The sequence below is a fragment of the Mytilus californianus genome, unplaced genomic scaffold, assembly GCF_021869535.1.
Source record: "Mytilus californianus isolate M0D057914Y unplaced genomic scaffold, xbMytCali1.0.p SCAF_9, whole genome shotgun sequence".
In the NCBI taxonomy this organism is placed as follows: Eukaryota; Metazoa; Mollusca; class Bivalvia; order Mytilida; family Mytilidae; genus Mytilus; species Mytilus californianus.
Window position 1 is genome coordinate 40,899,848 of NW_026262745.1, and position 25,423 is coordinate 40,925,270.

At 32.3% G+C, this 25,423-nt stretch overlaps 1 protein-coding gene across 1 annotated transcript; it reads right to left on the reverse strand.

The window, feature by feature from the left end:
- Positions 1 to 502: 502 nt before the first annotated feature.
- Positions 503 to 3,320, reverse strand: LOC127715882 (uncharacterized). The gene is made up of 3 exons (XM_052222002.1): positions 3,290 to 3,320; positions 2,465 to 2,536; positions 503 to 963 (listed from the first exon to the last, which is right to left on the reverse strand). The coding sequence occupies exons 1-3, from the start codon at positions 3,318 to 3,320 to the stop codon at positions 503 to 505; spliced, it is 564 nt and encodes a 187-aa protein (XP_052077962.1).
- Between the last annotated feature and the right edge of the window lie 22,103 nt (positions 3,321 to 25,423).

Genomic DNA, 25,423 nt, shown 5'->3' on the forward strand with positions numbered 1-25,423 from the left:
ACGGATGCAACAACTCAGGTTGATATGAGCCACATCACGTTAAAATATTTATTATCATTCTCTTATTTCATTTTCAAGAAAAAAACTGACGAATGTCATTTGTTCAGTCGACAAATTTTACTTTTAATACAATAATTGTTCATCTTATCCGTCTTATATTCTGATTTTGTGTTAAAGGCAATGTTTTGTTTTGTTTTTCTGACAGAGATGGTATAAATGTTTGAATTTTCGCTGTAACCTTTACTGACTGTTTTCTTTTTGTTTTTACATCTAAAGTGACGTCAAATATCATCGCGAAAGTGAAAAAAAAGTCGTTGAAAAGCAAGTAAACATGTTTTAGTTATTTTGAAGAAAAATGGACTATGTAATGGTGGCTATAATAATAATAACAATAATGCTAAATTATTACTACTATATTAGACGATTTTGTGTTAATCATTATCATTAATACTATGGAGATATAACAACATAACAGTTAGATCAGTGATGCAGACTTTTGTCTTTATTTTGTACAAACAACGCAGGTGAGAGGATAACTTGGCTTGTATGGAGGGCATTTAAGTGATCCACATTTAGCAATAACTTCTAAAAACAATTTTCCGTCATGTCCGTCTAACCCGCCTATTATGTATTCTGGCTGAATATCTACACACACAAAGGAGCTTGCTGCCGTATGTATATAATTACCGGATGCAAGGTACCCATGGTATTCCATTTTCCACACAGAGTAGCAAGTGTTCTTTCCAGGAATCATGATGGCAGATGACGAATGTTTTGGTCTACACAAGGCACATGGTACATCTTCACTTGTAGCTCCACTAGCCAAAAAATCTGAGTCAAATTCTGCACCAAACATTCGACCGAAATCACCACCAGATGTTTTCACAAAATCCGGGTCTGGAGGTAAGCACATATATTCTGCTGCAGCACCTGGTTGATCATAAAAACTACCGCCTGCCCAACCTGTACAATGCAAAAATGTAGGCTTCAAAACTTTCTAAATAAGTAAAAAGTTTCTCCGATATATATACGCTTCAAATGGAAGAATATGTGATGTTTGAAGCAGACGCAGACTTGTATTTGATGTTCTCTTAAAATTACGAAAACGCCATACAATTTGTTGAATGCAATTGGTTCGTCCCTAAACATACAAAGAGTTTTTGTCATTGCTAAAGGCTGTACGGTTTCCTATAATTGCTTATATCCACTTCATTTGAACTCTGGTGGATAGTTTTCTTATTAGCAAGCATTCCATCATCTCCATTTGATTTTGAAAAATTAGTGTATTTATATGGATACTAGTCAACAAATGAAAATATTAATTTTATTTCAATAGCCTTTTTTTACTAGAATATTCATCCACCTGAGATACAAAAAAAAACCAATATTTTAAATTTGATACTTAGATGTAAATATGGAGAGTACAATGTGTTCATCCAATGATTAAATGAAAAGTTTAATATTCATATTTTTTTTGTGAGAAATCACACGCAAAAAATAATCTACGTATAGTTCATATGAATAAGAGGAAATAGATACATATACCAAGGGGGTGATTAAATACAAACTGACCCAAAAAGCTGAAGGATACCAGTCTTAGAATTTAATACAAATTGGTTGAAAGCAGAACGCAAAACTCTTTTACCCTAAACCGTGTACATGTATGTAAAAAAGACAAGCGTCAACAAGCCACATTTAATTGACTTATTCTTTTATATGATAAGTTAAAAAGGTACACCTTATCTGTAAAGAAACCCCAATTACGTGTATATTTTGAGGTTTTGATATTACGTATATGACAATTTAAGTCCCAAATATTACATTGTGTATGTGAAGCAATTGTGTGATAACTAATAAACTTTTTTCAATTTATGTTTAAGTGTAAATTAAAAGTGATTTTGGGAATTTGATCTTTTGTAAATTTGCTTTGAAAATGTAGTTTCTCGATGTGAACCTTGTTTAAATCATTTTCAAGAATTAAAAAAAAAAATTTCAGAGAGTTCGACTGTTTTTTACTGTTTTTCAATACTTACGTATATATAGTAATGTATGCAATGTTTGTATTTAAAAATGGTTATTTAATCTTCAATCCCTGCCAGGTAGCCAGTGCTTCGTTATTGCATATTTTATATGTATTGCAGATGATTCTTGAACATCTTTTCTTTAAAGTTGTAGAACAAATATCCCCTGAATTTATATCACATCAGTATGAGAACCATTTCTTTCCCAAACTCTTTTTATTTTTACTTTTTACAGTATCGTAGCATCATGTGTTTACTTTAAGTTAATGGTTTTCACGACGGTACCTTTCTTTTGTTTGTGCATAATGTATTGCTTTTAGTTAAACATATATTTGTTAACGATTACCTTAAAAGCAAAATGTTCCAAAACACTAATTTTAATTTTGTCATTTTGTATATTCTACTTTTAAAAATTTTCCTAAAAATATAGTTATTAAGCATACCTGAATAAACAAGCTCCGTATCATTACCAGGACATTGTTTCCGCGCCCATCTGATATATGTTGCCCCAGAAGCTATAAAACACAATATAATGGTCCAATGATAATGTTACTCAAATTTCTTATGATAAGAAACACGTATTTTAGGTAATACTAACTATTTTTTAATATGCATAGCAGAAGACGCTTACCCTGCATGCTCACGCACCCGGTCTCGCTCATTTTAGAGATAATGCGATTCCTCAATATTTGGTAAGATACATAGATTTGTCTACCATATATCGAGCTCGAAGGGTAACTGGGGGATAGAAATAACACGTTAAGAACCCTTGGAACAACTCCTAAAGGGGTCCGTAGGTGGCCTGTCGGAAGGAAAAATTCCTTTTCCTATCCAATATACACTCATTTTCAGTGGCACACCAAATATCTCCTACCATCATCCTGGACGAACTCGATTACAGGACCAACTTATTGTATTGATTGTTAATTTGTTCTCCTTCTGAACATGCATGAAATATTGGCCACTGGACGTTAAGCAACCAGCAATCAATCAATTAATCCATATATCGAAATACGTAGTTTCATTCTAGCTTTTTTAAATTCGTGTATTAGTAAAAAAGTATTAAGAAAAATACCGTGCTGCAAGGTATATTCAAAAGTAGAAAGTCCATAAGTACTGACAAAATCAAACGTTAGGCTATATAAACAAACGGAACCAATGAAAAACAACTTTTCATGACTTTGTACAGGTATTTTCCTAAGAAAGTGGAGGGTTAAACCTGGTTTTATAGCTAGCTAAACCTGCCACTTGAAAAAGGCGGAATGTACTTTTGGAATCGATTATATACGCTGTCGCCATATGTTCAGTTGTAGTAGTCGATTACCCTGTCGACATATCAGGTCTCGCTCATTTTTGGAGTTCATGCGACTCCCTCAGATATTTTGTGGTCTACATTTATTTGTATCTTCCTTAGGGATTTAGGTGATTTGATCTACAGTTTACTATTGTTGCCATTAATTTATAACCAATGAGATTCCAAAAAAAATACAGCATAACAACCAGTGGTCTAATGGAGAATTTACAACCGTTAAGTCATATTTTTAAGGGAGAAATGTGCTCTCAGTGGAGTGCAGTGGGACATAGGGATCAATTCCATATATAAGATAACTCAAAATAAATAGCAATACGAATACGCAATATTTCTAAAGTGGACTACACCCTGATATCTAGAAACATTAAGAGTGTCGGCCAAATACATGAAGCCTGTCATGTTGCTAATGAAAGTCTAATGTTGAGTCATAAACAAGGACAAGAGGACCAGCACTTCGATTATGACAGAAGGAACCTATTCGTGTTAAAAATATGCCACATTGATCATCAAAATCGTGATTCCCTATTGAATGTGGTAAAAAAACTATCGATGACATGATTCAAGTTACACATGTATAAATTTTTTTTTTAGTGTTGTGTGTACATGTTTGAGGTTTCTTCATAAGCCCACACAAACATGACTTAATATATGTATAATTTTCTGATAGAAGGAAGACAATCGCAATGCAAAGACACATGTTTAATTTATCGTTTCAAATTGTAAGACAAGTTGAATATACATACATTATATATATACAAGTCTAAATTGAAAACATATATATATATATACAAGTCTAAATTGAAAACAACGTTCAAACCTATGATTGCGTTGTATATATATATATATATATATATATACAAGTCTAAATTGAAAACAACGTTCAAATCTATGATTGCGTTGGATAAAAACCGCAATGTTTATACGTGTCCATGCAAAAAAAATTTCTTGTAAGAGGGGTCTAAAGACAGCACAAGCAACATTTTCCAAAAGACCAAAAAAGTGAAAAAGTATATTTTAACAAAACGCATTTGACTTACAGGTCGAACAACAAATGTTCTTAAACCCTACTGACTGCCATTCTGCGATTGCCAAATAAACTAATCACCGATGTAATAAATGGATCTTAAATATAAAGTTAATACTAAACAGAAAACAATAAACTTGCGGAAAAGATGGTATACCGCAAACAAAAAGTGCAAAGGTTTTCTACACCATATCCGGATTTCGATTAATGTCTCTTCGGTGATGTTAGGAATCGAAACGGTATTTGGAAAGCCTTACAGTTTACCTCAATTTAGGATAGACTCTTGAATTTTGAGGAGTCAAAATAGGATGAACGGACCATATAAACCCGAAGGCAAATATAATACAAGCCCAAACGAAAAAACATAAACAAGTCTAAATTGAAAACGACGTTCAAACCTATGATTGCGATGGATAAAAATCGCAATTTTTATACGTGTGCATGCAAAACAAATTTCTTGTTAGAGGGGTCTAAATACAACACAGGTTGTTTCCCTAGATTTATATATTTTCCTTTATAACAGCTTTGTATTGGTTAATGTGATTTGACGCTAGTAAATTACTGTTGACTCTAACTCACAATGACATCACAAACATGTAGACGTATTTGACCAAAATTGCAATTTATCACATGACTTCTGGAAAATCTGTTATGACAAAATAGTACTTTTAACTCACGACAACAAATCTTAAAAGAAATCTTTTAGGCAGAATCTTGAGAATGGTGCGTTGTCATTACATAGAATCAATTAGAAGATGGCAAAACCATGCAAAGTTGACATTTCTTGTCGTTTTCTTTTTTTAATGAGAAGGACTTTAACTATAAAATAATTTCAAATATATTATTACTTTGTATCCGACAGACTATAGTTGTTTGAACATCTGAAGAATGGCATTTTCTATATTATTCAAGTTTTTTTTTCATTTTCCTTTATGCAAGGGGTCTAAAAAGGAGCTCATTTGTCTCACTTGCAATCATACCGAATCTTCTTAATTTTTATATTATCGCAACTTATACATTGCTGTTGTTTTCGTCTCATAAATTATCAAATGTCTTCTCCCTTCCCACATCCCACATTGGTAGGTAGATCAGAGATATTTTTAATTATTCTTGTGACCAACCAATAAAACTAACATGGAATATTCATCGACATGTTATATAAAAAAAACTAAAACAAAAATAATTCCAAACTTGACATAAGACAACTACATCTGATTTACATAGAAGTAATAAATAATTATTTTATCTTTTTTCTTGTCCTAATAAGAACAATTAGTTTTGATAAAACAGGAATAGTGTCATTATCTCAAATATTTTAAATGCAGTAATCCTTTCAAAAGATGTTTTGTAGTTATGGATTTGGAATAAAGCCTTAATTGTGTCTTTGTTTTGTTGTCTTTAAATTGATACCTTATCACTGATTTTGTACGGCAATATGAAACGCTGTACTAGCTTGTCTTTTCTGGTTTAATTGCCAAAAATCTGAACTTTTTGCTGATAAATGATAAAACTTCTATGTAAATATTCTGGTTAAAGGTACCATTCGATGTTAAATTTTAATGCATTGTTTCAACATTGTCTTTTTGAAGCAATGTGTGGTGATGAATAACACTTTAATTTAATATGGAGTATGGAGTATACAATTCTCAATCCATACGATATTCAAGAGGTTTGAGCTGCTACTCAATCTTCGCTAGCCAAGTGTTACGACCTAGTCCCTCTCTCCACCCTTGGCAGATTAAGCCAACATTTGTGATTACAATGCTGCGCCATCTACCGTCCATTCCGACTACATCATTCTTGACCAATGGCAGCACTTGAAGTCTCTTCAGTGTGGAGTTGTAAGAATGGTTGTGTCTAGCGTTTACAAATTTCGTGACGCAGGAACCAAAAATATAGGTTGACATTCCAACATTTGTGCGAGAAACATACCCAGGAACTCCAATTAGTTGATTAAGAACTTTAAATTTTCACTTAATATCGTCCTATGTTTTGCGAGTAAAGACTTGTTATACAATCAGCACGTGGCAATTGTTTATTTACATTTTCCACATTTACACATGATCATCTTACAGACGCTTTTTGATTGGATGCATCCAGTTACAACTGCGACCAATGAAAATCATTACCTCGAGATTCCGAAATTCTATCTTAATCCGCCAAGAGTGGAGAGAAGGGGACTAGATCATAACCCCTGGCTGGCGAAGATGATGCTACTCAAACAAAGAACGTCTCGTCCTTTTTTCAAAAAGTTCATCGGAAAGTACCACGACCTAATAGATAAATATTCAGTGTCTACTTCGCAAATGATACAAGATGGTCTTTAGTTATGGATTGTAGGTGCTGCATTTGTGTATCTTTTTATTTAACTTTAGTTTCCCCATTATTTATATTATTTATGCTGTTATGTTTATTTTGGTCGTATGACTTTTGACGTGACTCGGTATGTAAACATCCCGCCATCGGGTTTTTGATTTTTTAACTTTATGTATTCCTATGCAGGTGCGTCCTGAGGTTTGATTTGAACACAGAAAGTTCTAACCGTGTTGTTTCTATTTTGTTTATCGTTGCATATATATTTACTTAATTTTTATTTATCTAGAAAGGGTATATACTAAATACGGTTTGTAATATCAACGACAAAAACTTTTTTTGTTGACGCCATTGTCAAATTTACTAAACCATAATTGTTGATGGCGTCTTTGTTAGATTAATTTGTTCATTTGTTTTAATTTTTTAGCCAGTGGTGTTGTATGTCTGTGTCATTTTGGCTGTTGGATCCCAATTATTGTCAAATTAACCTATTGTGTCTGTTTGGGTTGCTCACCAAACTTTGTCAATATAACGGAACCATAAACAACTGTCGTACAAGTGGGATGTTTAGCTAGCTAAAAAAAACAGCTTTACCCTACCATTTTCTTCGGAAAATGCCTGTACCAAGTCGGAAAAATGGCATTTGTTTTTCTCTTGTTCTGATGATTGATAGCGTTTGATTTTGTCAGTTTTTATGGACTTCCCCTTAGAGTTGTTTGTTATACTTTTTTTAATAATGTTGATAAATCAGTAAACTCTGTAATGGTATAATTTCACATCGATATATATAATGTCTGTCTGTTTCGATAATATTAAATACTAGTATTGCATTTATGAATAAAGCATATACAGGGGAAATTGACCATTATGATGCCACTTTTCTGTATACAGGGGAAATTGACCATTATGATGCCACTTTTCTGTATACAGGGGAAATTGACCATTATGATGCCTCTTTTCTGTATACAGGTGAAATTGACCATTATGATGCCACTTTTCTGTATACAGGGGAAATTGACCATTATGATGCCACTTTTCTGTATACAGGGGAAATTGACCATTATGATGCCACTTTTCTGATAACATTTAGTTACATAATATTACTTACATACATGCATAAAAAAAACTATCAAGCGTATTAACAATCCAAAGAAAAAGTCCAAAGACGACATATGTTGTATGTTTCAAAATGTTCTGTGTTGAATTTGATGTATGACAGGGGATACGTAAAGTTTTTTTATTCTCAATATATATGTATATAACTATCATGTCTACCAATATTAATAATTGATCTGCAAATATTAAGACAGTTTTGTGAAATGTAATCGATCAAAGCATAGTATAACGACGACAGCTCCGCTAACCATGGAATAGATTATTGCTTAAGAAGATTTTTTTTATTTATTCCATATGCACTAGACTGAATTTACCATCCCAGAAATGTTCTGATTAAATTTAATCAAGCTTTCATGAACACTAAACAAACCGTAAACATTTGAAAAGATGTTCGTATATGTTCTGTCAAAAAACAAATTATCTACAAATTTAAGTATTAAGAAAACCTTTTAGTGATAAACCGATATTTGATCTACCCAAACATTCATTGTGTTGATTGAAATAGATTTTGTGTAGCGGAATTATGCGATTACAGATAGGCAAATAATTAGGTTGGGTCGATGAAATGAACAGCACAAAAGTACTGCTACTTTATGTATAACCATATTGTAAAACTATAATATTATTATAATAATAAACTTTTATTCAACCAGAAACTGACGCAATAAGTTTTTCATCTGAATAATCTTTTTATTAATCATTTGTAATGATTGGATTGTACTTTCGAGTAAATCTTAAGTTTATTTTTTTATAGAAATATTTTTTTTTTCAAACAAAATTTACAAGAAATTGAGAAAAAAAGAAAATGAATGTTTTTGAAAATTTTGTTGATGGAATATCTTTTCTAATTTTGTTTATTCACAACGTTTTTTTAGTATCATGATGGTATGCTTAAGAACTCGAAATAGTGTACGTGTATAGATACCTGTTAATGGGTGAGGACCATCAGCTGTCATTAGATGTCTTTTCATAATTGTTGCATATAATTGCTTTCATCTACTTCATTTAAACTCTAGTGGATACTTGTTTCATTGAAAATCACACAACTCCGTATTTTCATAATAGATATAAGAAGATGTGGTATGAGAGCCAATGAGACAACTCTCCATCCAAGTCACAATTTGTAAAAGTAAACCATTATAGGTCAAAGTACGGCCTTCAACACGGAGCCTTGGCTTACACCGAACAGCAAGCTATAGAGCCCCCCCCCCCAAAAAAAAAATGACTATAGTAAAACCATTCAAACAAGAAAACCAACGGTCTAATCTAATAAAAAAAACGAGAAACGAGAAACACGTATGAACCACATCAACAAAGTTAACGACAACCACTGAACAACAGGTTCCTGACTTAGGACAGGTGCAAACAAATGCATCGGGTTTAAACGTTTTAACAGGCGCCAACCTTCACCATAACCTGAAACAATAGTGTAACATCACAACATAGAAAGACATATGCATGAATTTCAAAAAGAGAACACAGGGGAAGTTATTGCCAACTTAATTTTTGATATTTTGCAAAAAATGGTTATTGACGTAATGCAAATAAGTTATACTCATGATTTTGGAAAGCATTTGGTGGTTGTTTTATATTAGAAATACAAATAAAGATAATCCTTCATAAGAATATTAAAGCTTTTCGCCTCCTTCTAGGAAAGAAAACAATAAAAAGAACGATCCAATCTTTGCTAAACTACCAGTCCACCTATCCATTTATCTAAAACAAATGGACTTTGACATATTATTAAGTTCAACTGATAAAAAGTCGAGTTCTTCAGAGCCTGTGTCGCTCACCTGGATCTATGTGCATCTTCAACAATCCACTCTAACGTTATAGACTATAAATCATGACTAAAATTCTCTTTTCTGCTGATCATTTTTGTTGTTAACAGTTTCTCTTTTCTATAGTTTTTTGCAAAATGCAAACCATAAAAAGATTGTATCTATCTATAACGGTTATCAAGAAAATAGACAAAACTGGCCTTTTATCTCTGGGTTTTATTATTAGCCATGGTGGCCATGTTGATTAGCAGCCTTTTTCAACTGATTTTTTATAGTTTGTTCCTATGTTGAACTGTTACACCACTGTCCCAGGTTAGGGGAGGGTTGACCCATTCAAACTAGTTTAACCCCGCCACATTCTGTATGTGCCTGTCCCAAGTCAGAAGCCTGTAATTCAGTGGTTGTCGTTTGTTGCAGTGTAGCATATTTGTTTTTCGTTCATCATGTTGTACATAAATAAGGTTGTTAGTTTTCTCGTTTGAATTGTTTTACATTTGTCCTTTCGGGGACTTTTAAAGCTGACTATGCGGTATGGGCTTTGCTCGTTGTTGAAGGCCGTATGGTGACCTATAGTTGTTAATTTCTGGTCTCTTGTGGAGAGTTGTCTCATTGGCAAACATACCACATCTTCTTATTTTCATATTGATCACCGGACACATTTGTGTACACTAGATACCCTATAGATAACAGTGGCCAAGTTTGGTTTGATATGGCGCAAAAGATTCAGTGGAGAAGATATAAGTTAACGGACGAAGAGGACAGACGACAGACGACAAGTGATAGCAATAGACGTGTTTACACTTGTATGCAAGTTAACAAAAAAATAAAACTTCACACGATCCGGCAAAATATTGCATCACAATTATAACATTTGATTTCATATTTAAAAAGTAATTGTTGAATGACGTCAGAAGGTTATTCGGAGACAGGTCTTTATTTATTTGGAGACAAATCTATGGTTATTCGGAGACAGACCTATGGTATTTCGGAGACAGGTATATAGTTATTCGGAGACATTTAAGCTAAATATCCCAAAACTGTAAATACGCCTAAAGCTCACCAAGGCCCGGTGTCTGACTGTCAATGAGACAACTTGTCATATAGAATAGCATTATGGCCTTCAACAATTACCAAACATAATCGTATATTAAGATAATAAAATGTCTTGGCATTAAAAAGATTCTGATTTAGAAGTCCATGACCACCCAGGAAGTCATGCCTCTTATAACTGGAAAAGATATAAAGAAACCGATAATTGACGGATAAAAGATATAAATTACTTCAAACCATACATTATAAACATAAGTAATCTACTTAACACAAAGTAGGAAGAATTAAAATTTCATCATCGCAACTGTTTACTGTATAAGGACAATACCTTTGAAAAAAAATCGAAAATAAGCAAAATCATTGTTTGATTTTTAAAAAAAAAATTTGTTGAGGAGGGAGTAATACTTTTGCTTATATTTTAAATAAATGAAGCCTTAAGCTTTAAACAGTCTATAACGTATAAACTTATTACTAGTATTGTACCAATTGGAAAATCGAAGCAGAAAATTGATTATTTGATATTAATTCTTGATGTCGTTGATCACAAACCAGATTGCACACTTTCGTTACTGGGATTAATCAAATTAGTTTTTAATTTTCATGTAAAATATGGAACTATCTGCCGTTCAATAGTTACAGTTCTAGACGAATCGACATTCCAAAATTCAGGTTATTTGTAAAGGCCTTGGCCCAAGCCAAGTGTCTTCAATTATAATTATGACGACATCAAATGACTGATTGATGGCCGTTAAACTTCACATGTATTGCATGCAAGTGACCATATATGATCTTGTTATATGTGAGACATGTGTTGTAAAATTTGACCAATCATGTATAAGTTGTAGTTGTTATTCTTTTATTGATATGCTATATAATTTGTAGTTACTTTTATTTGTTCGATTAATCAGCGTTATTGAAACTTCCAACCGTTATAATTTGTCGAATATTGCTCTCCTTGAGGTGAGAAGCCTCTTCAGTACATGTCATTGAATATTAGTTACAACTAAGAAAACAATTTTACACAAATAAAATAAAACTGTAAATTCAATAAAAGAATGTGCTGCTGTATAAAAAGTGAACATTAAGTGATATAAAAACAATAGATATATTTGCATGACATTAATGCTGTCAATGCTCACAGAGCCACGCGTTTCTTCCTGTTTCTAAGCTTTATATTAACTTCTATCTATGCTATGTCAAAACTTTTTTATTAATTTAATGTCAAATCCGTACACTTTAGTTGTATATAATATGTAGACAAAGTTGATAGATGTGCCTACTGTATCGACTGCTTGAAACATAATATGATTGGAAGTACAATTTGGAAATCGTCTCATTAAGCTTTTCCTCGGTCCTGAGATTGATTTGTACTTCAGTTGCATGCATATACTCCATAAAAACTTGCAACTACTTCAAAAATAGTTCAGAAATCCTCCTTTAGCGCACGAAATTGTTATTTTTCTGTAAGAAAATAACCAATTAATCTGTTATTTCCACTGACATTTTTCTGAATATTTGACCCTAGGGGGTTATGAATCTGATAAGATAGAAATATATTTACAAAAGTGGGCTTTATTAATGATTTCTGATATTGAAGACGACATTGTAGGGACGACTTAGATCATTAATTACCAAATACTTTGGTCTTTCTGAACGTTTCAAGGGGCAAACGCACTAGAAAATAGAGGGGATGTATAAATGAGAAATTGCGACAAAAAAGGAGTCGTATTAAAATTATTTATAATGCAACTTTTATAAACATTTTCACTGAAAAAAAGATAAAGGTAATATTATAATATGTATATTATAGTGAAAATCATAAACTTAATTTATTAATTTGATTTTTGTTGTAACATTATTATATGAAGGCCTGGATATTGGTCTTTAGATTATGTATTCTTTTTAAGCCATTTTTTCTCTATTCTTTATTAAATGCCACTTTATTCTCATTCTCTATATTTTTGCAGCCAATTATTCTCTATACTTTATTTTAGGCCTATTTTTCTCTATTCTTTATTTTGTTGGCCTGTTTTCTGTAGTATTGGGCCATTATTATCTACCTTGTAGACCCCATCCAAAACCCTCTAATATCGGACAAAATAATTAAAAAGCACGAACTTTTACGGATGGTTGTAAACACTCATATGATCACACTTTGTTTTGGAGATGGAAATGTTGCCATTATAACCTTTGGGTACTCAATGTCCCCTAAAAGTGATACCAAACCAATGATAGTACTATCGGTACTCACATTATTCTAGCAGTGTTATCAAATCAGTGATAGTACCTTCCGATAATCACATTATTCTAGCATTGATATCAACCAGTGATAGTACCTTCGGGTACTCACATTCTTCTAGCAGTAATATCGACCCACTGATACCCTCGGGTACCTACAGTACCTTAGCATGGATATCTCCTAATAATCCCTTCAAGTACTTGTAGTCCTTTAGCAGTGACATCGAAAAAGTTTTTCCATCAGGTACAAAAATTAATGTTCATTTACTCACAGTTCCCTAGCAATGATATCGACCTAATGATACCCTCGAGAATTCATCATCCTCTAGCAGTGATATCTACCGAATGATCACCTCAGATACTAACAGTCACTTAGCAGTGATATACTCATGTCCTTACGGTCCCCTAACAGTATTATTGGCCCAATTGATACCCTCAGTCAAATGTACTTGTAGTACAGTTACGTTGACCCAGTGATAATAAATAAAGTAAATGGCTTTGAATATATTTTTCAGAATGAAACTTTATCAAGAGTCAATTATTATGGTCTATCACGGAAAACTTATGTTATTTTAGTAGAAACAATACTGCAGACAATTTAGCAAAATCCAATAGTAACATCAATATCTAATTTCATTACAACTTGAAACTATAATATCTTCAGAAAAACAAATTCATAAGACAGCATCAATTTATGCTCGACTGACTGACAATCAGACAATGGTTAGTAAACATAGGGGAAATTCGGTGATTAGTTTGATTGAGTTCAGAATATGTTAACCAATATAATAACGTAAGCGCTCATATCATTTAAAGGCGGTTGAAGTGAGGAACTGCTAGTATCAATAATATTTGTGTAAAATGCACTTAAAAAGTGTATGAGCACTTATATATCATATTGAATAATTTTCCAGTTTATAAGCCTGCCCATTTTCTATTCAGAACCACTACAACAGTAGAATTGCGTGGTTTTTTATTGGACTTTCCCTCAAAAAGATGATGTTTTGAAATTACAATTACTATTTGGTTATACGCACAAAGATCTATAGCACCTACCAATCTTTTTATTTTTGTATTACTTCAATTCAACCCAAAGTAGATGATAAATAATGTCAAACTATATACCAATATTTGAACATTATTTTGACTTACTTCTAGAAATTGACAATGAGGGTCGGTAGTGGACAAATTTAACTATTGCAACAAAAGAGATGATGTAATCTTCCGAAGTGTAAATGTTCCATGTCTATGTAGCAACATTCTAGCAGCGCCTGCATATGAATAATCCAGTTGATATGATATTACTGAGCTTGCGTTTCCTATCATAATGTCCTTGATAGTGAGTTGCTACTTACAACTTACAAGCAAATTAATTTGTAAAGTTGAAGTCATCCCTTCGAAATTTTTACAGACGTTATGGATGATCTTTGTCACAGATTAACACGGATATGTTCCAAATGTCGTAACCATAATGCCTCCATATACCTCTTTTGAGACAGAACCAAATAAGACTGGTCACCGAATTCTTACTGACAAGGAGCATTACGACGGGTACCATACATGTAGCAGGATTCACAAACGTAAATATTTATTCGACGTATTCAGTATCATAATTTCATTAAAACATACATGGAGCTGAGAGGTAGATCTAGCAAATTGTTTTTTTCTCTAAAAACAAAGTAAAACTCGGCTTCGTCTTGGTCGACAATATTTTGTCTTTCTAAAATGTACTCTTTCACCCTCTCGGATATGCATTAATCATGTAATATCACTGTACGAAACAAGGGCCAGAAAGTGCTGTCTTTCCTTTTTTTCCGTTTAATGTCATTGACTTTACATTTTATCTTCCTGTGATCGGAATGTTGGGGGAGACGGGTTCATTTCTCACAGTATGTTTTTCGTTTTCTTCATAGTCTGATATAATAGTATAGTGACCTTCATGGTCTGTAATGATAGTATAGTGACCTTCATATGTTTTCCTTAACGTTCTTGTTTTTGTGGATAGCTGTCCCATTGGCAATCATACCATATCGCGTTTTTGTATCAACATGAAAATGGCTTTCTACTTGAACCAGTAAATAAATCACCTTTAACTCTATGAAAGATGTAATCTTTACTTAAGTCTTTATGATACATTGGAAAGTGTTGAAGGTACAGATCAATCACGTGCTAAGAAAAGAACAACAGTTGCTCAGTGGTTTACAGTACTGTCGAAACTATATATAAAATGATTGTTCTTTTGAGCTGTACTAGAAAACACAACTATAAATATAACACTGAAATTTGTAAACTAATCTAATTTTTCCGTTCAGTTTGAAATGTGATTGAAGTTAAAAGTGGATTCTAAGACAGTGCTTACAACAGGAAATTTTATTCATCATCGCTGTCAAACTAGCAGTTTGTTTGAAAAATAACCTAAATTAGCCAGTGAGAAATCCACAACTACTTTATATTCCACTTGAAAAAAATATAATTCAATATTCAACGAAATAAGAAGAATCAGTTGTGTTACTCAAAGAAATCAATTTAACTGCAGAGGATTCTATTGGCAGATATTCCAATACTGTTAGCTGAAGTCCACTTAAATTTCTTTTTTCAAATCAGTATTAAATGCAATTATTTGTGGTAATGAACTATATGTTTTCGGTAAGCCTCTCTCGGTCGTGTTTCAATACTATTTGCTTTTGTTGGACTTCATTAGAACTTAGCTGATATTCAATTAAGCTTTACAATACAAGACTTTTATTTTTGTTTACTAAATAATGTTTGATTACGTTCCTCAATGCAACAGAACAATTAGCGGACATGTTTAAGTTTGAATGTCATTATTCAAACGATTTTAACCGAAAAAGATGAACGGAACTACATCGTTTGGTCACATCTATGCTAATTCGTCAGGATTACAGGAAGGAATTTCAAATACAATTTCCGCAAACGTGTTGATGATAATAGAGGCTATCACAAGTCTCTTGCTTATGATAGGTAATGGTTACGTTATTGCATTAATTCAAAAAGGGAAACTTCTAGGAAGATCTACAAACGTGTTTGTTTTTTCCATTGCTTCAGCGGATATATTGAATGCGACCATTTCTATACCGTCACATATATTATCTAATGCATACCAAGGTCAGATATCTATTTATATGTGCAAGTCTTTTACTTTTGGATCATATATCTCTAAAACTATTGTTCAATACACTATTTTATTCATGACGATAGAAAAAGCTATGAGAATTTTGTGTCCGACCAAGGAAATAATAACAGTAGCGAGATGTATGTTTTGCACAAGTTTGTTGTGGTTTTTCGCACCTTCTTATAATATTTGGTGTGTAATTTTTTACACAATAGAAGGAAATAAAAGACATGTTCCTATTGTTATATTTGACACGACTTCATTAAGTCGCTGTGTTTTGAAACCCAGATTTGAATATTTGCATATATATTTTCTATCAATCGATGTAATAGTTTTGTTTGTCGCACCATGTTGTTCTGTACTTGTCATATTTCTGATTCTCGTTCGGAAATTTTTCACGGTTTTGAAAGAACGAATACAGACATATTTCTTCGTAATAAAATTACTGCTTGCATTATACACAGTAGCACTAGTTTGTCATTTACCAGTAGAAACGATATTTATCATGGACAACTTTAAAACTGTTAAATCACAAAAATGGACACTATTCGTTAACTGTGCAATATGTTTTTCATTTACACGTGGAATTTGGAATGTTTTTATTTACTTGTATTTTCGTCATTTCTTCTCAAAGAAGCGACATCTTGCTACAATTAGGGCCAGTAACAACGCTCGAAAAAATCTTTTCCGAATGACTTCGCTGAATACAAAACACAGGAAATCTAGACATAAGGAGCAATGAAACAGATAAATTCTCCATCAGCAAGGTACGTGCAATTAATAAGTTTACACTATGCTTTAGGGCATCTTGCCATAATTTAACCAATTATTTGAACATGTACCAGATTTGCTTTTTTCCAGATACAATAGGAAACAAATCTACTAATTCAAGGCCTTTAAGGATGTATAAGTTACTCCAACGTATAAGGAGTCTTCTATATTCATGCACTTCTTTTTTTTTTAATTTAATTTATTGGTTTGCCGATTAAACACTTCTAGGTTTACTGCAAACAAAATTTGTACAGAAAGTATTTTATGACGAAAGGGACGAGACATGATTTATTAACGATGTCTACTGAGATTGATGAAAGCTTTTATTTTGATTAAAAAATCGACTTGATATATAACTCAATTTAAAAAATGGATACCATACAGAAAGTAAACAAATTTAACAAATTAGTAATTAATTGAATGTTATGTTCAACTTATTGCCAGGTTTTAAAGATATATATATACATACATGTTAGGTTTGTATGTTTTATTTTGCGTTTCAATAAATATCAGCTGAGTAAAAAAAATTATTTTATAACCAGATTAATTTGATGAAGCATTAAAGTTGCATACCGGGCTATATACTAGTCAACAAAAGTAACGATACACAAGTTTGAACTCCAATTTATCATAAAATATAATAAATAGGAAAAACTGTTAAATTAACCAATGAAAAACATTCATTTGCAAAGCAAATGCATATAATTAAAAAAATCTGACCAAATTGGAAAGTGAGAAAATAGTATTACCGTGTTATTGAACAAGGGGTCAAATTTATTTTTCGGAAAATGATGACAAAAGGATGAGAATTAAGTATTCAAATATCTGCAAAGGCATTCAAAATTTTAAGCAGACCATGTTTAAGTTTAAAGTTTTAAGTTCTAATATCGATTTTTTGAATTTTTGGGTGAACATATCATTTTTGAAATAACAAAAATTGCAACAACAAAAAATTCGCGTATTTGCCTTAAATCAATGGTTTTGATAAGAAAATAACACTCTGTAAATATTAGACCAATTGGGCAATTGTTTCCCTTGGTACAGTGTATCCAATTTCATTATATATGGAAAATACATTGCCTTGTATCGTTTCTTTTGTTGACTAGTATATTATTATTACCTCACTTATCATATAAATTCTTGTTGTATTGATATACTTCAGTCAACACATTTAAATATCATGAACTTTACATTTGAAAACATATGTTTGGTTGAAAAAGGAATCACTTTTTGTTTTAGGTTAGAAAACTTTCTTGTGAGTTACGAAAAATAGTGCAGAACAAACTCAACAGGTAAATATTATGTACATATTTTGACAAATACACAAAATTAAAAAGGGATATGATTGCAACACGTTATAGACATAAAAACTTGAATTATTAATACAAAAAAAAAACGGTAAACATACTGGTAAACACATTAATTTCCCTTAATTAATAAAGTTTTTGCATACAGCTTTTAGAGGGTAACTGTGAGCTATTAAACGGATATATTATGTTCGGGAGGGATATTTGAGAAAATCCCCGGCGATGTGTGAAAAACTATCGATATATACATTTACATGTATCTGTACTGCCAATTAGAATTCTAAGGTGGTCGCCACATTTCTAGATCCCCTAAAACTAAAACAAAATGTTGATTGAATGTTGCATGCTTGTTTAACGTCCAGTGGCAAATATTTCTTGCCTTTTCAGGAGCCAACATAGATATACTTGTACACGTTGAACTATACACTGGTAAACCGTCAAGTCATTAACTGAAAAAGGATTTGCCTACAATGAATGCAATAATAGTAAAGTAATCCGATTACGATTACAAAATAATTACAATATTAGCTTGACATGAAACGCTAAGGTTAATAAGACCAATATGATTCCATGGTTCTTTATCTTATTAGAAGCTGTGAAAATAAAATTTCTCATTTTATTTTTACGTTCTCCGATTGTTAAACTTTACTGAGTTCAAATAAGTAAAGCGATTATAAATACTCACTGGTGGAACATTACGCGATGCTATATATCATGCAATATTAATTAAGACCTTTAAGTTAACGTTTCCATTCCAAACTATGGTATTCAATTATGGAGTGTTGGAAAATCTTGTAAATTTATTAGTTGTATACTACAAAATGTAAAATCTTTGATTTTTAAGCGATTATATATGATCAATAATAATCATGTTTGATACAGATTCCTTAAAGGGGCATTAGCTAAGAAACCGACAAAAAATCAAAATATGATTTTGTAGTTTCACACCGTCATGAAAGCGGAATTGGGAAATAACATTTCGCTATAAGCAGTCAGTTTCGTTTCAATTTTGTCTAAATAAGCTCAAAACATCGATGATGTATTGTTGGCTTGCAAGTCAATAATTCAACTCATTTGAATCCGTATTCATGCGAACTTCAATTTAGCCGTTAAGTATGATGGACTATTCATGGACTTATCATGTTTAGTTTTTAAAAAGAAAAGACTGTTAACATTGAAAAGAAAAACCAAGCAGCCACCGGGAAGATCACTTTTATTGATTGATTCTGCCCACAAAAAAATCCTTCAAATACAGGTAAAACGTTGATTTTCAATTACTTTTTAATCTATGACATGAAATCAAACAAACCTAGAAAAATCGTCATTACTCGATTGCACGTGCTTGCCTACTTACTTACATTTATGTTTATATCTAAATCAGGTCATATGACCTACGGAATTCTTCGGAGATCATCTCGATTTTAATTAGTTGTCGTCTTTTAAAAAAAACACATGAAATGTTGATACATTACAACGAATCCATGCATTGTCAATTGTTTCTTTAGGACTTTTTTTCATTTGCATCGACGTTTTAGTATGTTACCGTATCTAAATCGGATTCAATAATTTCCCCACACTATTAATTTTTCAGCTTAAATACGATTATTATACCACACGGAACGAATGTTTTTGATCCGTCCGTCCGTCTGTCATTCCGTCAGGCTGTAAGTTTTTCTAGGAGTTATGCCCTTTCAACTTAGAATTTTGGCCTTAATAAAATACTGCAACAGTTTGTCATCGCAACTCCTCTGAATCCACACAACAGAATTACAATTAACTTTGTAGATAATAATGACATACTATGAAGATGTGCATATCGACAGAAAATTATGATGCAATTTTTTTCTAGGAATTATGCCCCTTTGAACTTAAAATTTTGGCTACATTTAAAAATATACTACTGCAATACTTTGTCATCGTAACTTTTCTGAAACCACATAATAGAATTTCGTGAAACTTTATAGATAATAAGACATAACAATGTTGATGAGCATATCCACAAGAAATTTTTATCAGTTGACTTTTGTAGGAATTATGAGTTTTTGAAATTGTGTTTGCCTAGTGACAATGTGGGGCCGTGGGGTATGTGAACGTGCTCACAAAAGTTCTTTAATTGTAAATATTTTACAGCTAGTTTAATATTTTAAATGCTAACCAAGAAGTTTACTACATTGTATTTATAGATTATTGATGGGTTTTTTTCAAACGAGAGGGCGATTCTCAGCTACAATCTTATCGAAGGGCGATAGCCCTGAGATGAGATGTGGCTGAGAAACATCCTCGATATCGCTATTTTGCCTATGACGTCGTTGAAGTTAACACTGACAAAGGCACGTGCGCCCTTATTTTCTGACGATAATTTTCTATCTCAAGCCAGTAGCATGATATGAAATTTTTTTACAAAAAAAAGATCAAAGGAAATTAAAAATAGCGATAAGACAACATTCATTGTGCTTTTCTTTAGGTAGAAGAACTAGTACCTCTTGTGGTGGTGTTTGCAATTGGGAGAGGGTATAATGAATGGTGTTTAAAGAATAAGTCTTCTTGGATTGAGGACGTTTGATCGTGATGCTTAGTGATGACACAAAGTACATGCATTAAGCAAACTTTTCATCCGTAGATCTGGGAAGGGTTCTTTCTTAAAACATAAAGTCTTATCCTTCACCAAATGAAATTATTTTCTAATAATGGCAGTAGCAGTTCCATCTTTGTCAAGTCATATTTCCCAGAACCCATCAATTACTATTATATTGCTTATCTTGTTATTTGATAAATATCCTTGCGATTTTATTCGATTTATTGTGATTAATCAATCAATCATTTAGGCAATTAATCTGATATCATCATCGGTATTCCAAAATGATTGCGTAAGTTTTTTGACACACAAGCGTTCACTATCATGAAAAAACTAACAAACAAAGTGTGAAAAAACTATCAATACTGTTCTTAAACTCATCGTCCAAGGATCCTTGACAGCTAGATTAATACTTCCTATTAATAAAAAGTTAACGTATTATTCCCAACAATTTGCATAATTCTTTTGTTTGCAGGTGGTGAAATGAAGCACTGACATTTTTTTAACATAACTATCCGCTTTTATTTCTACCAATAAATGAAGAACAAAAAACCAGCGACAAACAATTATATTATCATATACATTAGCTATAATATTAAAAAGGACAATTTCAAGATGCAAAAAAAAACTTTTCCGGAATATATAGAACACAAAAATTGTTATTTATTTCGCAATTTATATGATTATCGACACACTACATGTAGGACTCAATATTTGGAAATTATGCGAATTCGGAAAATTTATGATATCCGCAGGTAAGAAGTCGAATCATTGACAATACTTATTTCTGTGAAATAAGACTGAAGATCTTATTCGAAGATGTCTGAGACTTTCTATTTTGCACTACCTCTGGTGTTTCTCATTTATTCGTTCATTGAATGCATCGCAAATGTTAAAAAAATGCTGAGTATACGAGATTTCAATTTTCTATTCAAGGCGTTCACCGGTAAGCAGGGCGATATTGTAATGTTAATCAAATTTAAGATATAAACACAAAAATGTACATTCATTCACATAGTACTGAACAAAAAATCCATTACTAGAAAACTTTGTTATCTTTCTTCCATTATATAGACTTGATAACTAATCAAGTATTTTCCTACCGAAGGTCGGTGGTTCTCTCCGGACACTCCGGCTTCCTCCACCAATGAAAACTGACCGCCACGAAATAGCACAATAGTGTTTACAGTGGCGTTAAACACCAACCAATCAATCAATCAACTAATCAAATAACAAATCTGAACTCCAGGAGCCCGACAGACTGATTTCAGAAGCTTTAAACTTGATTGATTTTCATTAAAAAAATATTCAAACCTAATGTTTTGTAAGCCAATTACAAAATGAAACAAACAAAAAAATGCAGCACAAGAAGGGATTCGACAGACCAACCAAATCCAGTTTTTCGGGAGGGATTAGCTTTTGTTCAATGTTACGTTTTCTGAGTAGTTTGTTGTAAAGAATAGTAACTGTCTCTTCTCCTTTTTTAATTGGCAATGCCGTTGTCGCTTGTTTTCGACTGACCTTCAAGGTATAAGTACTTTTTATTTTACTAATCGTTAGAACCTGAGTTTCAATAGGTCAAACATTATAAAGCTGGGCTATATTCTTAATTTATTTTTAAACTTTAATCACATCAGTTAGGAACAGTGAACAAGTTTGTTTGAATTGTAAACATAAAATATATGTATCTTGATTAGGTTGTAACGCATCCGACTTTTATAACAATTTCGAAAAATAACAGTTTTAAGTTGACCAATGAAAAACATATACTGACATAATTTGCTTTGATACATCATCAAAAATCGTAGCAACAAATTCTAAAAAGTTTTGAGGTCTTGAGAATTGTTTTATCTATGGAATCTGAATTATTTTCTTAATTAGTCTGAGGTCAAAATGCACACATCTCTGACTAGTTAAAACCTTAAAAAGTACAGAAAACTACAGTTGTAGCTATTATGACTGTTAAAAAAAATGCGGCTGCCATTCAAACAAATTTTTTTTTTTATGTTGAAACCAGTGAAACAATAAAGATCTGAATGTCTCATTTAGTTTAGGGCTGTCTTAAGTATGTGACCACATGTATTTTTAAATAGTAAATAAAACTATAACAGCTAAATTGATGCTAGTATTGTTTTTATTTAGAACAGGTACCGAGGTCAACTAAGGAATTTGTTACTGTAACAGTAACTGTGATTTTGATAGATGTGATTACAGTGTAGCCATTTTATTCCATAAGCGCTTATCATAAATGATATATGAAACTGAACAATATCTTGATGGATTGCAAAATTATACGGAAACGGTGGGCGAAATCTAAAAAGACGCACAACTGTGAGTATTAAGCACAGCTGAAGAGATTAATACAATTTCATTCTTCGTTTGATTTTTGAGGAACAATGCACATTAAGAATGATTTTATCATCGTTGTATTCTGTATTGCAACCAATATGTCTGATGCTATTAATGTCAATTGGACGCATGGTTTTATAAGATAGAAATGCTTTATATAAGTAATCATGTATTGGAGTCTTGATATGTTTAACTATAATGCATAACAGCGCAGACACAAATTTGGAGTAGCAATGGAATATAAAGGACAACTAAGTCTTTAGATAATTTTATAAACAGTAATACTATCTAATAATAGTGCTAGTCTCACTTAAATTTCCTCACTTTCCCTCTAGACGCGATTGAGAGCCTGTCTATTGTTGTCGACTGTATCTTGACATATAAATGCCTTTTTGTGTGTTTTTGGGTTTGTGTCCTATTGACTTGTACATTTCCTAACTATTATAACAAATCATTTTGCTTACAGAACGTGTCTCCGGTACACCTGCTAGATCGATTAAACGTTGTATTGCCTAACGTTTATGTGGCAATTATTTCATACATGTGCACTCTTATAGCAAAATAAAACATGGATGTTCTGTGCATTGACTGGGATATAAAGCGGACTGCCGTTGGAAATGGAATAAAGAGGAAATTTTGGATAGAGACAGAAACTTGGTCCTAAAAGTAAAATCATTTTTCACATTACTTTTGGATATTGATATTCAAACAATGTAGAAAATATATTTGCACTAATTATTCTTATATGCAACAATAAGACAATACTGTTGGCGTATAAGTAGGTCTACGTTAAAATTATTAATTATAATTTTGTCGGAAAAAAGACAACTCGGAAACTTTCATAGTTAAAAGTTAACGTTCAGTGGCAAATATTACACGTTCAGAACGAGTATAAATCAACAATAAATATAATACATGTACGAAGGTTCTACAAGGTATGAATCGACCGAGATGAAATGCGTAAAATTTTAACCACCCTTGGAAAATAAAAAAAATGTTGGATAAAGACAGATATTTTGCCTTACCTACGGACCCATCAAAGACTTGTTACAAAGGCTATGTAAGGTACAGAGAGTGTGACACTCTCTTGATGCGAGGGATTGGATTTAGATTTAATGTCCCCATGTTGACCTGACGTTGCTGCGCATTTATACATCCCGCATAGTCAAACGTTTTTGCTTTACTGCCGGCCAGAAGGAGACCTTTTTATCTATTTCCCAGTCAACCTTAAATTTAATCTATGTGTTCATTTGTATATCGGTATGTTCGTCATTTTGGATTTTACCAGTAATTACTTGGAAGCGGAAAGTAAAAATAAAGAGATATGGTATGATTGACAAAGAGACATCACTCATCATAGTCCAAATTACATGGATATAATGTACTAAAGATCACCGTAAAGTCTCAAATATGTGCAAATCTTATACAGTATAGTGAGCTATAATAGGCAGGACATGCACAAATGTGAAACAATTTAAAGGATTTATTACAAAATAATAATAAAAAAAACCCAAAAAAATATGATCGGCGGCAACCAACGACAACCACTGAATTACAACTCCTGTCTTAGGACAGACACATAAGGAATTTGGTGGTTTTAAACATATTTGTGATCGCTCAACCCTCCAATAACATACCTGTGACAGTGGTGTAACAGCACCCCATAAGAATCAACAGTTTTACTGTTAAACCAGTAGGAAATGGCTTAAGACATCAGATTGGCACGAAACACAAAAACAACAAACATAAAAACAAAGTCACAAAATACCGATCTAAGAGTAATCACAGTTACTGAAAGTTAGTTCAAAGCCAATTACAAATAACACTTTTTTGCAAAACGTGTAAAGACCCGAAGTACCGAGGGTCTAAACCCATCAGTTGGAACCACAACTCTAAAATACTGATGGATTCATTGGACTATCATGCCAGGCAATAGGATAAATTTGAAAATAAGACGTTCACACTCTTTTTGAATGGGTTCAGGCTGTGAGGGTTTATACGTACTTATAATGTATCGATCTTCAAAGAACCAAATATTGCTAAGCAACTGACTTACCTCCATGTTGAAAATGTTAGTGTCTCAGCAGGTTAAGCACCAAACAATATCGCTTTTGTGAGTAAATCGAAATTACATAAACTTCTTATTAAAGTAAAGGCATTAGGTATTGACAATTCACTTGGAAGTTCAATGTTTACCCCATAATTTTTTTTATCAGCAACCAAAGCCGGGCTTTAAACGTTATTGTGAAACAGACTTCTCTAGGGCCGGGCGGTTAGAATCAGATGTGAATAATTAAACATTGCAAAGATCTGTTAAAGTATAAACAATCTAAGCCTCCTCCCTCTTGAAATAGTATTAAAATAAAATGTGTCTTCCCTCTAAACAATTATTCCACATTCAAAGCTTAAATACAGATTCAAAATTTTTTTTTT

Coding starts and splice junctions, on each gene's coding strand:
- LOC127715882 (XM_052222002.1), bottom strand. CDS start 3,320: ATGGCGACAGCGTATATAATCGATTCCAAAA. Junction 2,537..3,289: donor GTATATAATCGATTCCAAAA/GTACATTCCGCC, acceptor TGTGTTTTATAG/CTTCTGGGGCAACATATATC. Junction 964..2,464: donor TACGGAGCTTGTTTATTCAG/GTATGCTTAATA, acceptor TGCATTGTACAG/GTTGGGCAGGCGGTAGTTTT.